The 14,771-nt window shown below is 37.1% G+C and overlaps 1 protein-coding gene across 2 annotated transcripts in view; it reads left to right on the forward strand.

Moving 5' to 3' along the window:
* Positions 1 to 14,771, forward strand: part of Madm (MLF1-adaptor molecule) — a 57,503-nt gene that overhangs the window by 23,191 nt on the left and 19,541 nt on the right. For both annotated transcript variants that reach the window (XM_089233662.1, XM_089233663.1), the window contains exons 9-11: positions 6,026 to 6,158; positions 6,725 to 6,875; positions 10,490 to 10,676. In XM_089233662.1, the coding sequence (XP_089089788.1) occupies positions 6,026 to 6,158; positions 6,725 to 6,875; positions 10,490 to 10,676 (471 nt within the window). The remainder of the gene's footprint in view (positions 1 to 6,025; positions 6,159 to 6,724; positions 6,876 to 10,489; positions 10,677 to 14,771) is intronic.

The following is a 14,771-nucleotide window of genomic DNA, read 5'->3' on the forward strand; positions in this document are numbered from 1 at the left end:
GATTAGAGCACCCCAGAATTGTTAGCATTAATTAATTTTATTATAATAATCATATCCTACTCCTGCACAAAACTCAAGCTAAGCACCAATTGGGTCTAAAACACTTCCGACCATGGCCCCCACAAGAATGGGGCTGGAAGGACTCCAGCCCTTGGTTGAAAGACAATTGTGATTTTTTGTTTTTTCATGCTATAAATTCACTATAGAAGGGGCCCGTGAAAAGTCTGGCTTAGGGGGCCCACCAAAGATCCTGGCCTAGGGGTCCTGTTATAAGATGAGGGGGGCCATGCTTCTGACATCATGCTTTTGGGAATACGGAGAGTACAGCCATCTGTTTCAAATAATATAGCTGTTCAATAGCCAATGTGTATGTATCAACAATTGCCACATGCAGAGAGAGAAATTTCGGGTTGGAAGATTCTATGTGTGGGAGAGAGAAGGATGAGTGCGCTCTATGTGTGGTGTTTATTGGATTGGATAATTTTTTCTCTTTCTCTATCACTGATGGTATCTCTCAAAGTGTGAACTATAAACAAAAATATAGTCGAATGGAGAACGGAGTCAATTGACGACACCGAGTGCCAGGGAAGGAATGTGCAAGAGCCCTTATCAGGTTTTTTTAATTTCGGTTCTAATTTTTTTCCCCTTTATATGATGTTGGTAGTAGTTATGTCTTGAGTACACTATGAAATAAAACCTCATATTCCAACATCGACAAGAAAATCTTCAGTTTAATGTTATTAGAGAATTAATGTAATGAGAAGTCCAAACAGTTTTAGGCTTTGACTGAATGGCCCTTAAAACCAATAGAAAAGACATAGATTGTATTTAGGGACCATTCAAGTATTATGTAAGCAGATTTTCAGCCATTTTTGACCTCTTCCTTCCCCCCCCCCTTGTCAGCAAAAGTCATCAAAACACTGACCCCCCTCCCCTGTCAGCAAAATTTCGTCAGCAGCTTAGAATATTTCATATCTTCAAAAAGGGGGTGGTTGATGACGTAAGCAACCTTCAAACCCCCCTCCCCCCTTGTCATCAAAAGTCAGCAAATCCGAAACCCCCCCCCCCCCCCCCCGATGCTGACGTAATATTAGAATGACCCCTTACCGGTGAGTAAAGATGATGCTTTCCCCCACTTTTCAACAGCAGGGAGCCGGATTTTCTGTGATTAGAGATCCTCCCACCACAACAGTAAGTTGACGACATGAATAGGTCTATTGTTGGTTAACCACAATGGCTTCACTGAGTGTTTAGAAGTTTATGAAATCCAGGAAATCTGTTTCCCCCATCAGTATAGAAGTTATCATTTTCACGAATTTCTTTTTCTCTTTTGGATTCATAGAAAAATATTGTTATTTTAATCGGCTTAAGATATAAATCAATATTATTACATGAAAATTTCAATCATCAACATTTTCACATTCACAACAGAGAGTTCGATTGAAAATGAAATTATATACAAGATTGTATCATCACATGGAAATATCTAGTAAAGTTCATTTGTGAAACAAAAAAATTACAGCAATTTTCTGTAATAAAGTCATGGCTAATATAACTTTCAAAGTAAATCTTTAGCTCTTATGGTAGATCCAAAGTCGCAGCCTGTCTGATAACGTTTTTTAGTATTCTAACTTCAAAGATTCCAATGAATTTTATAAATTTTCACTCCAGGAAAACGTTTAATGTTTACTTATTTTTTTTGGTCATTCATGTGAGATTTAATCATAAGTATAATATTTACATAAAGAGAGAGTTAGACATTATATATCCTTATACCATCTTTTGTCCACTGCATCGTCACTCATTCTCCTTGTCCACTCTGCGCATGCGTGCCCACATATACTCACCAACTCGATTCTGGAAAGTGGCGCCATCTCTCTAACAATCGTCATCTTGCAAATCTTCTGTCCCAGAAGATCTGTTTTTCCAAAACACCCACTTTATCATGCACTCATCACAGCTGACGATTCTCTGTGGTACGTCATAATCACTGATCTTGTTGTATGCATCTTTCACCTTGACTTTCATCAGTCTGTCGAGCTTTCGAAACTCTGACTGCGTCTTCAAGTCCTCAAACCGAGATCCCTTGATCACGATCCAATCAGCAACACAACATTTTTCTGCAATCGTCCATCTTGAATTGAACGTCTTCCTGTTTTTGTCTATCACTTCATTAATCTGTTTCTTAGATGCCCTCCGATGTTCCTTTCTTCCCGCATCCCGAGGCATCAAAGCTTCGCTCGAGTGTTTCAACTCTCATTTGCATTTCATTCATGCACTGTGATACAGTTCTGTCAATGGCTTGGTGTAACGAATCTTTCAATGCCTTCATCTCTTTCTCTTTCTCCTTTTGCAGGAGATTCTTCTGCTCTGTCAGAAAAGCCTCTTTCTCTCATTCAAATGCAGCTTTCAGATCCTTCTCTTTTTCATCCAGTTTCAACATTTGGTGTCCTTTTGTCATCTCGTATAGTTCTTGTTTCAGGTGTTCAATGACACTCTTGTCCTTCAGCTCAATATGTTTCCTTTTCTCCTCTAATTTTTCTTTAACGTACTTGTTTATGATATGTTCCACGTCAACTTCATTTTCACTCAGGCAGCTGTCAGTAGAACCAAATTTGTTGACGATTCTGCTTCAGTCTTATTGCCGTCTGTTAACCGAGCATTTTTTCCCTTATTCACTCGCATTGGCTGGTCGTCTTGTAAACACACAATTTGAGCATAGTTTACTGAAGTCATCGAGTAAACCACAAACTTTTATACCTCTCTCAGTGAAGGAGATGTTGATTTTACATATAATATTGGATTAACATTACATGCCCATGTGATTGCAGAGGTTCTTTAGGACATACACTTTCGTGGAAACAGCATGTCTATTGATGAATATGTCAGCGTAAAAAAACCTAAGGGAGAGACATTTTCTCCATCTATACTCATCAATGTTACATCATCAAAACATACTGGGTGATCCTAATTCAAATTGAAAAGTTTGATTATGGTTACGTCACTTCCTGTATCAAGTAATGCATCTACTCTTTTTGTCCATGATCTGCACGATTTTTTGACAATTACTACTTTTACATTTACCTGGGACACTGACTGTTTTATTCACATCTTTTTGCATGCAATCAATATATTTGTGGCTGAACTTATTACACCGGAAGCATTTAACTCCACACGACTTATTTCTAGTCTTTTGAGAGATGATTTCTTTCTCCACAGTTCTGACATCTGATTCTAGCTTTTTGAACCACATCTGGTCTTGAAATCTGTTTGTAAGAAAGTCTTGGCTTGTTTCCGCCGTCACGTTGACACTCGGTCAAAGGTATTGGATAGCGGTGCCCTCGACTATTGCTAGTTTTCAAGTCATCATACACCACCAACTTCGCCTTGAACTCTCTCACAGACCTCGCACCGTATAGCAAGATTTTGTGTTTGTCCTCTATAATGTCATGCAGGACATACTCGATATTGCCTCTGCTAGAATTATTTCTTTCATATGCAAGAAATATTCACGAGCTGTCTTGTGTTTTTCAGTTTCCTTTCAGACAACATCTTGTATATTTGAGCACTGCTCAATTTTGAACCAAATTCAGCCAGGAGCACATCTTTCAAGATCGCCCATGAGCTGATATCTTGCTCAAACCTTGGATGAACAACTTTGCGAGACCTTTGAGTCATTCCTACAAACACAAACAAATGCAACTCCGTCACCTAAAAATCTGAGCCATGTTTTCCAGCTCCTCGACAACTTTCTTGACTGGATAGGTGCTTGTGCCATCAAACGGCTGTATAGAGTTCTCGACATCTTTTAGATTTATGGTAAAGTTCATCATGAAGCACTGGGAATTAGCAGAACCAGGTCTTGGAACTATTGACTCGTTGCCGTCATTTACCGGAAGCACTGTCTCTGATATCTGTTGTAATGCTGAGGTTGGTTCGCTAGTCCAAGTCGTCATACATCATTGGCTGTCTGGTTTTTCTTCGTGTCATCTTCATCGTCAGATTCCTGAAGTTTCTGATTCAAGTCCATTAGAGCTGATAAAATAATTTCTTGCAGATGATCCCATCTTACATCAGTCAAGGCAAAGGAAATTTGCTACAAGCAACTGATCTGTTTCACTCCATTGCTCAACAATTAGAGCCAGTCAGTTTTTGTAGTCCTCGGAGCCATGCTCGCACCAAAAACTATTAAAATTCCTAAGTCTTTGAATGGGAACCATCTTCATCGGAAAGAATTGAACTCGTCGTCTTGAAATGCCATCATCACTCAAAAGAAACCGTCGTCGTCTTGAAAATCCCCAAATTTGTCAGATTTAATCATAACTGATATTTATATAGAGTTACAGGCATTATTCTTATACTGTCTTTCATCCACCGTGTCGTCACTCATTCTCCTCATCCACTCTCTGGGCGCACGCACCCCACGCACACACTTGCCAGCTCAATTCCAGAAGGTGACGTCATTTCTCACATTAATTGTAAAAAAAGTTATTAAAGAAACCACAAAAAACGCAAGTGAAAACTATGAAATAGTTTTATTCAGTTTTTTTTTAATTCTTTGATGGAAATTATGTGCGTCTTACACAAGGCTTTGACATGTAAAAAAAGTCATGGTATTTCCACAAAAACTTTTTTTTGCATTCATTTTTGTAGATGTGGCTTATTCCCTGTAGCTTCTTTACTGGAAATTACAGTAATTGAATCGAAAGTTTCTTAGCTACTCAATATGAAATAAATTTCTATTGTGTGTGGCACATTGTGGACATTTAGTATTTACTGGATAAATGTCAGTCTATTAATTTATCTGTTGATATTCCATATGTGATGCTATGAATATTTATATAGGGTATTATATTATTATATTAATGCTTGCTAAAATACTTGTCCACTGTTCTAAACAAATCTGCGAGCCAACTAACCTCAACGAAAAACTAGATCATTTAAACCAAGCCTTGCAATCAAATAGATGTACACCTCATAAGATTAATAGAGCTATCCACCTCAGAAGACCCAACGAAAAATTCAGGATATTCCAGACAAGCACAGCTTACCTCCTGTATGTGAAAAATGTCACTGATCGAATTTGTTCTGTACTTCGGAAACACAACATATCCACAATCTACAAACCCACTCAAACAATAGGTACCCTTCTTTGATTGGCTAAATACCCTCGCGACTATTTCTCATTGGTGGGAGTTTATAGGATCCCCCCCCCCCCCCGTTCATGTAGATCTGTCTATATTGGCATCACTTTGCACTCAATAAAAACTCGCCTCACTGAGCATAAATGCCACTGTCGCAAACAGAAAAATCTGCTGCCACTGAACATGCCTTCCTTAAGGGTCATGACATCCACTTCCAAGACACAGATATCCTATCTTCAGAAACAAATTTCTACCCCCGATTGAACCATGAAGCTATTGAGATTGTTAAGCACAAAGATAATTTCATCAGGAAGAAGGTGAATCAAGGATTTCACTTGAGCAAGATAAATGGCACCCAACAATCCAAAATACCAAGATCAGGGCAGTCACGAAATCAACTCTTCTGAATTCCGACCCCCTCCCCCATTCAAATTTGAAGACTCAGATCCCCATCCACCCAATTAGAAACCATCATGTCCCATCAACATCAGCACGTTACTTGATCAATTCCACAACAATTAGGTTGGTCCTTCCATGTCTCCAGCGAAGCGTCAGGGGATAACGGTCATCCTAGGAGGTAGTTTCGTCTCCTCGCTTGTTGAAAACTGCACTGAAAATGTCCACCGTAATAGTGGCTGAAATGTCTGCTTCAAAGAAGCCTGAAACACGGCATAACAGCCCAAAAGGTATGAACTTTATTATAAACTCCAGCTGTGAAAGCCTGCCTCTCGTCTTGAAAATATTTACCACTTGAGTGAATGAAACCTCAAAAGGTAAAACTTTCTATCACATTTTAATAACCAGAAAACTATGATATGTGGCCATTGCACAATGACCTTGTTTGTTTTACTTTCTTGTTGAGTTATGAAATTTTTTTCTAGGATTTCATTATGAGTTGTTTGAAGAAGAATCCTGCAGAAAGACCTACAGCACAAGAGCTATTATTCCATCCTGTGATATTTGAAGTTCACTCCTTGAAACTTCTTTCTGCTCATGGAATTATCAAAACTGCTTGTAAGTGTTGAGCTAATGTTTTGGGTAACAGCTGTTAAAATTATTGTAGTTGCACAAATTACACACACACATGAACCAGGGCTGAAATAATAACTTATGCGTATTTTCCTGATAATTTCCAGATGAATTTAAAAATTCAAAAAACAATCTAATATAGCATCTATCATTTATGTAGTTAGATTTTATTCCAATTTTTCATTTACATTTTTTTTGTAGGAGAATCATTATTATACCACATGCAAAGATTGATGGCCTGAATTTTTTTACAAGAAAATCTGTGGAATTTTCTTTGTTATATCCATACTAATTAAAGTTAACTTTCAAGTTATTTCTACTCAATCAGTTTTCATAACTTTATGCATCTCAGAGTTTGGCACAGAAAATCTAAAGTTTTTCTCTTTAAACTGCATTTAGTACCTACAGAAAAAATTAACATATGAAAAATTGGCATTAGAATTTCAGATTCAAAGTTTTGAATTACATGAAAATTGTAAGCCTGTTTAATCATCAAATTATGATTTTGTTAAATTAAAGTGACCAACGTGTAATTTTTTTGTAATTTTTAGCTTATCAACCCGAACAACTCACAGATGAAGCTTTACGTTCTAGATATAATCAAAGTGATGTCTTGGCATATACAACCTCAAAAAATCCAGTTACTATATCTAGGACTGATGCTCCTAAATTAGAATTGGAAAAATTTTTAGATGATGTTAGGTAAATAACTGTTGTTTTTTGTTTTTTTTTTTTAATTTTTTATTGAAAATCAAGACACATCTTGAAGAGTATGAAGTTTTTCATAACTTCAAGCATTATAGGAGTGAATCAAAATTATAATAATGTTGATTTCTGGTTCATACTCATACTTCATCATCAGATATGAAACTAAATTAACTCTTTCTCTGTAATATTAGCTAATGAATGCATGTAGTGGCTGTGTTATAGTGTAATGGAAGATGTTCTACATTAAATTTTCTTAAATGCTGCCACCTAACAATCCTAAATTTTGAAAATTATACATAGATATTCATGAATTTTTTTAAAATAATACTTATTGCTGAAACATATTAATAAAATTTTAATAAACTAACGTGCAAGACTGTCATGAATATACAGGGTCATGTCTGTCATGAATATACTCCTTTGGCCACAAATCACTGACAAACTGTTGATCCTGGTGCAGGGGTGCAAGAGCTGTGCCAAACTGCGCCGAAACAGTTCTCTTGCTACATGGTGCGCCGAATCCCTGCGCATTTGTGCCAATTCTTGTTTGTGGTTCGCGGAGGAACCGCTAATGCACTGGAGTGCGTCAAATACCCGGAATTTAGGAAAAAGAAGCATGAAAATTTTGTTCACAGGACGCGTTCTTTCTGAGACACGGAAAAAAGATACGGAGAGGGAGAAACTTTTTTTTTCACGTCCCACCATCTACCACAATAGCGTTATCTCGTGACCTTGGAAAGTAGTTCTACTACCTTGAAGTATAAAGTCCTATACTGTTATTGGTTAACTGGCGGGCTATCAAAGTCCCTGAATGAATATGCTGAATTTTCCGATTTCGGAGACCGTTTTTTCTCCTGCTGGTTATATACTGAAAATAATGGTAATTTCGCGGCTGCTAACCTGCGTTCGAAGATGGCATACATCGAAAAAGGGATTGGTTTACTCATTTAAATTACCAAAATTATTTGAAGATCGTTAAGAAAAAATGGGATCTGTAAAAAAAACTCCAGCTAAAATATTCATAGTTTTGTCATCTAGCCATTATGCGGTCGTGTGGTTATCGTCTGCGGTTGCCGATCGAGACAATTTCACATTGCAAAAATCCGGATTTGGTGAACACACGCACACACACACAGGGGCGGCTCGAGGAAAAAAATTTCTACCCATGCAGAATCTATTTTTGGCACTACTGATGCCGTTTTTTTTGGTCAACATATTTTTTTTTCACCCTTTCAACTCTATTTGGCACCTTTCCTAGAGCGGCACCCAATATGGCCCCACGGTCCGCCACTGCATTGGTGGGGGAGGGGCATGCTCTTCACAATAGTCAAAGGAAGGAGTTTGTACTAGGAGCATGTGCTCATTTTACATAACTTCTGTGAGATACCTATTATATATTAATGTCCTACCTTTCCAAAACATGTTGTTGGAGAGAATGAAACATTTGCATCCTTTCTTGTTTTTCGCACTCCCTCTCGTACATTGCTGGGATGGTACATTGCTCCCTCACATATTGCTGGGATGGTACATTGCTCCCTCACTTATTGCTGGGATGTTGCTTAGCATTGTATCACCAACAGAACTATCAATTATGTGTGATGAATAGGTTGCACTACAATGCAAGGAATTACAAGAAGTGAAATCAGTTCAGAGGATAGATATTGGGCAGACATATTCAAACTTTGTAACCTTGAAAGCAGCCCAAAATTTTGCCAGTTTTGGTGAAGGTTTTTTTATCTTTAGCTCATCGTAACGCAGACAGTGAAAGAGAGTTCATTGTTAACAAATAAATAAAAGTCTGTTCCAACATTGAAAAATCTGTCCATCCAATGCTTTAATGGAATAAGACACAAAATCTTATGTTCAGGGGCATGAAAAATTTGAAAAAATATTGTCATTCAGATGCTGAACTCTTTCTGAAAGCAACTCGTGATTCTATTCACTCGCTAATCTATTAGCATGAGAAATTGTTTAAGCAAATAAGGTATTTATATTTTTCTAGTTTTTTGCATTTTGCTTTTAAATTTAATAATTCCTTTAAATTCTGTGAGAAGCAAATTTTTTTTTTTTTCACGGAAACCCTTATTATATTCTGCATGCACTTTTTGCTATATCAGGATGAATAAGATTTTGGGGTTCAAGCAGCAGAAATTCTAGCTGCCTAGGTTTTTAGTATGCGTGTTGCTTAATTTGAAAAGAGTCTAATAATTTTTATTCATCATTCCAGTAAAGCATGTTTTAATAGTGACAGATAAGATAATTAAGAAAAAAATTAAATGGATTTTAATTTGGCATTAGAATTATTTGTTTCAACCATTTTTGGCAAAACTTTTGGCATTTCACAGAAAAATTACTCCTTATATTGCAGATATAGTTTGTTTTTAGTTCTGCTCCATTTTCAAAATTTCTGCTCCAAAAATGAAATTTGCTGCTCCGAAATAGATGAGGAGCGCTTGCACCCCTGCTGGTGGTATAATTCCATTATTACATTCCATATTAGAAAAAGTATCCAATTAACATGTAGATTTAAGGTATATATGCCATTCATATTGCAAGGTGCGTATAGTTATTAAAATATTAACTTTTTATTTGCTCACCCTATTTTAAAAAACTCAGTCAGATAATTGTTGCCCTGTCTCTTCCAATGCCAACAAAAAATATGTCCAAGTTTTTAAGTGCAATATTTGATGAGATATTTGGATTGCAAGAAATCACTGAAAAAAAGGTGGAAAGAACAGCATAATGAACTTTTCCATTGGTTTATGCCATTCTTTCCCTCATTTTCAGCGACAGGCTTGCCTGGCACATGTTTATTACTCCCAACACTCAATCTGATCAGATCAATCAATGAGACAGATTTTTGAGTGTCAATACCCTTATAGTTTTCAGCCCATTTACTAACATTTAAAATTAATAACACATTACAAACTAACATTTTTTTCCGTTGTGACATTTTTTTTTCCTTGGCTTTCCTCTTTTCTAAAATTTACCTTTTGAGCATTGAACACAAAGGCAGAAACACCTTATTAAGGCGATCATAGTGTTTGTCAAACAGCATTATCAAAAGCTATCCATTAGGGGTTGAAAGGTTGCTTTTTGAAGGAGATTGTCTCTTCTATGGATTAATTTGATTTAAACTCTCGATATATAAAAAAATGTATTTAAGTGATGGATAAAGCCTATCAATCTCAGCCTTGTCACACATTGTAAAAATGATGGTAAAACTTTTTCTCAAATATTTCTAACTGGAACAGAAAGAAATTGTTTGGTTCCCCAAAAAGATTTTACCTAGTTCAAAATTTATTATTTTAAATCGTGCATAACATTTTCAGTGTGAGTCATAAGCTCCTGTATTTTTTTATACCTATCACATGTTGGGTGTATTGATGCTTTTCTTCAGGGACACCGTGCGCAAGTCATATGGAGTCCCTTGGTGGACCAGAGGTTGTGTATGCCTATTTCAAATAGTTCAATATTCATTTGTTTAGTACTTTAACTTGAGAATTTCAAGATATGATTTTATTCCCAGAAATATTTTTATTCAAAAATTTTTGAATAGTTAACCTTTTATCTGTGATATATATTTAATAGCTTTGATTTACTTTTAGAAATGGAATATATCCGTTGACAGCTTTTGCTACTACTCATACTCCGATTGTACGTCCCAGAGCTTCTTCACCTGAATTGCCTGAATCAGTCAAGTCTGGAACTCCTGATTTACCAGAATCAGAAACGAGGAGAATAATCAACATTATGTGTAATATAAAGCCTCTTGAAGAAAGTGAGAATTTGATGGTGTGTGTCTAGAGGCTGAGTTAGCTCTTTTGGTTGTTACTTTATTCTTTGAGCTTATGTTGTTATATAAGAAAATGTTGACTTGATCTGTCTCAGATATTTGGAAAGAGTTATAGTTCCTACATACTTACTTATTAAAACCTACATTTTATTGCCAACCAAAAAAAAATATCTTAGGGAAATAAAAATTTAAATTCCTGACTTATTTTTGGCTCACAATGGGTGCCATTTCGAAAGAAATGGATGATTAAAATTGTTCATATGATCTCACTGATCTTGAGTCACCATCAGGACTCGCCTGACATTTTACGAGTTGTTCAGCAGACACAATTATAGCATGTCTAATCAAGTCAAATATTAGGCTTAAATGAAGTTGAGAATCTGTTTGCGATTTTCTCATTTATCAAGTCATTCTCTGATTTGCTGTTCAGCTGTTTTTGTTGAAGTATTAGTACTTGAGAATGGATACTATAACCTGGTTTTCTCAAATGATTATGCACATATGTACATGAGAAAAGATTTTTTCTAAAAGGTCTGGTACAAAAATAATAAAATACACAAAGCTATATATAAGTCTGATATCCTACTGTTTGTATGTAAGATGAAAGAAAAAATGACGAGAGCAATTTTGAAAATTTTGAACATTTTTGAAGTAATGCAGTGTAGTGCGTGAAACTTCATAGGGTTATAGTCAGAGTGGTGTAAGTCAAGTAAAAGTCTTGTAAATTTCAAAAAGTCTGACTTAAGTCCAGAAATGTAATCTAGAAGTGCTAAACTGTTGAAAGAAAAAAAATTAACCAAGTCTCAGATTCAATAGTTTGCCACTAGATTGTGAAACTACAAATTTTTAACATAAGAACCTATGACAACAACTAAATATAAATGCCACAACAGGCAAAATGCCAACAAGATGGCTGAAAAAAAATGCCCATAAAAATTGGATGTCAAATATGACTAAAATGCAGCAACCCAAAATAACATCAATCATCATGAAAAACTAATATGCTCTAAAATAAAACTAATAAAAACTAATGATTATGATAAAATAAAATACACTGACCATAAAAAATTATAGTTATTTTATTCAAGAGCATGGATAGCTTCTCAATTCATCTCATAAATATTCGGGGTGTCTACCAACACTGGAAAGTCAAGAAGTCCCGGAAAAGTCATAGAATTAGAAAAAGATCACTGAAGTCCCAAAAAAGTCACAAAATTTGAGTAAAGGTCACAGATTTTTTTGATTCTCCAGAGATTTTTTTTTTTTTTTTTCGATTTTGTTTCCCTAAAATCTAGACTTTCGAGAAGCTGTGGCATTCAATATATCTTTCTTCTCTCTCAGGTTCTATTCATTCTTTTTTTGCCCCAGAGGGATGGATGGGTAAGTAGCAACAGAAAAGAACAATGCCAATATGTAGCCACCCTACATTGGAGACAGACATTATATGGGTGGGGCAAAAAAGCTATTTAGACTGAATGAACAAAAAAGAACTTTTCTTTCTTTGCTTGTCTGGATCTTTTAACATCTGTAATATTCCCCCTAAAGCAGTGTTCTTAGGATCATGTGATAATTCCTGGGGGGGGGGGGGATAATAGACCACGGCAGTAGGAACCAACAAATATTGGTTTTCCATAGAAAGGACATGATCTCCCCCCACTCAGGGTGGGGGGGGTGCCTCTGTAGTAAATATATAGCATGAAAATACAGTGGGGATCAGAGGGGCCGTTGCCCCCCCCCCCAGCTTTTGAAAATACACTAAAAATGGTGTGTATATATATATATATATATATATACACACACCATTTATATATATATATAATTATAAATACATTAAGAACATGTTCTTTGCCCCCCCCCCCCCAGAAAAAGTTGAAATGATGTCCCTGCGATGAACCATGAATTACGCAATGGAGGCAGCTGACAAAAGAGAACCATTGGAATACTGTAACAAGCTTGCGATCTAGACCAGAGGTCATTAACCTTTTTTCCAGTTGCGAGCAATGCCTGTACCCATCATCAAAAGAAGAGTACACTTACGTCATGTTTGACATACGATTGCTTGAAATACGGGTGATTTTAATAATTGAATACATTTTGCACAAGGTGTTTAAATGAAACTCTGATCAAGTGCTCGTGAGCACCAAATCAGACACAAGCATCGAACACTGGGTGCTTCTGGGAGCACCATGGTGCTCGCTAGCAACGGATTGAAGATGTCTGATCTAGACAGACACCTGAGCATGACGATAGAGCAAATAGCGAGCATCTAATATTGGACATCGAAAAATGTGAATAGGAAAAGTAATATGTGAAATCCATCCCTCAAAAGGGCCCTTGGTTGGCCTGGTGTAGTGTTCCTCAACCGCCGGCCCCTGGCATCCGCCAAACTGGGCCACGAGTGGTTTATTGCTTCAGTTTTACCCATTTATTCCCCATTAATCTTGTGTATGCCCAAGCCTTCCAATCAAAAAAAAGAAATCAACCATGCTGCAGGATTCCAAAGGTTGAGAAACACTGGTCTAGTGGCCCCAAATCTTGCAGTGGGGCCCTCTAAGCTGAGATCTTTGGCGGGTTCAAGCCAAATTTTTCACAGGCCCCATATAATGAATTTATAGTGTGCAGAAACAAAAACGAGAATTATCTCATTTAGAGTCCCCGGGCTGGAGATCAGCCCTCTACTGTGCTTCCCTCCGAAAATTTGCTGGACGGTGTTTGTACCCTTAAACAATGGTTTCAGCTCTCGTATATAAGAAACGTTTCTTCTATTTTTTTTTTTTATTTTACCTGCGCCAATACGTTTTGCCTGTGTGCGTTAATGCAATCAGTAAAGAAATGGGCTCATTCGTGCACATTCTATTAAGACTGCGTTTTCTTCTGATACACATCCCTGTCTGGCGATGCACGTCGATTTCGACAACAAACTGCCGATTTTAACAGCCGCGTCGATCGTTAAACCGACTAAACAAACTGCTCAATCTATCACACCTTGCTCCATTTTATGTCGTTCTTGTCTTTTGCTCTGTTTTGAGCCCACTATTGCTATGTATTGCAGTTCAATGCTGCTGCTGTGCATGCAGCTTAATATCGATCAATAGTGTGTTCAGTAGTTTTCATTCGCAGGACGCTTTTTCAACGAGCGTGGGTGCGCCCACAGAGCTTGATTTTGAAAGTTTTGTCGTAAGTGGCAAAGAAACTCTGATACGACAAAAACATTGATTAGGGGTGGGGGGGTCTATGGTTGCCAGACGTCCATATATACGACTTGCAAGGGTGTATGCAGGAATGGATTGCATTGAATATTCATAACCTGAGGGCTTAGGTGATTTTGCAAAGTTCATTGAAGCCATGAGTGGGGATACAGGAGGCAATAAAGATGATCGCCCCCGATTAAAAAATAATATTGGTGTAGGCAGAAGAGCAAAAGGTGGACATTAGCCCTTCCCCCACCTTGTTAGGGAAACAACCTGTATCCGTTTATGCTTTTGCTGGGGGGAGGCTTATGTGGCTTGAGCCCTTAGGGTCCAATTTCTATGTTGCATTGTATTTAAATCAACTTTAAATTTAAAAGTTTTTAAAAATGTTTAACAAAATTTGGGTGGTTTTTTGTTAATTTACTTATGATTCTTCTCTCATTAAGACCCTTTATTTTATTAACCCAAACCCCCCTAGGTGGTCACTACTCATAGTTTGGGAACAATTGATGTAAGAAAACAGTCCAGCATGGCTTATTTTGTTGAATGCAGGGCTCCCACTTGTCTTACTTTTTTAACACAGGGGTGGGAACTCTGCGCCAATTGCGCCGCACTGCGCCAAAACTAATATCTTGCGCCATCCTGCTCCAATAGCGTATTTTTGCATTTTTCTGCGCCAAATAGCGAATTTTGCTTCAGTATGCCCGGAATTTCGGAAAGGACGCCAAAAAATTTTTGTTCCTGCTAGCCACGAAACGTTTCTTTACGAGAAGAGTGTGTTTTATTCCATTATACTTAAACTATCGCCCCTGATCGGGCTTTCCATCGCGAAACGTCGATATTGTCCGTGATCGTGGAACTGAAGATGGTTTGCAATGCCTTTCAGCTTTAAAGTGCAAATTC

The sequence above is a fragment of the Pholcus phalangioides genome, unplaced genomic scaffold (assembly GCF_987345545.1).
Source record: "Pholcus phalangioides strain wild (caught in Gottingen) unplaced genomic scaffold, Ppha-v1.0 ptg000007l_1, whole genome shotgun sequence".
Taxonomy (NCBI): domain Eukaryota; kingdom Metazoa; phylum Arthropoda; class Arachnida; order Araneae; family Pholcidae; genus Pholcus; species Pholcus phalangioides.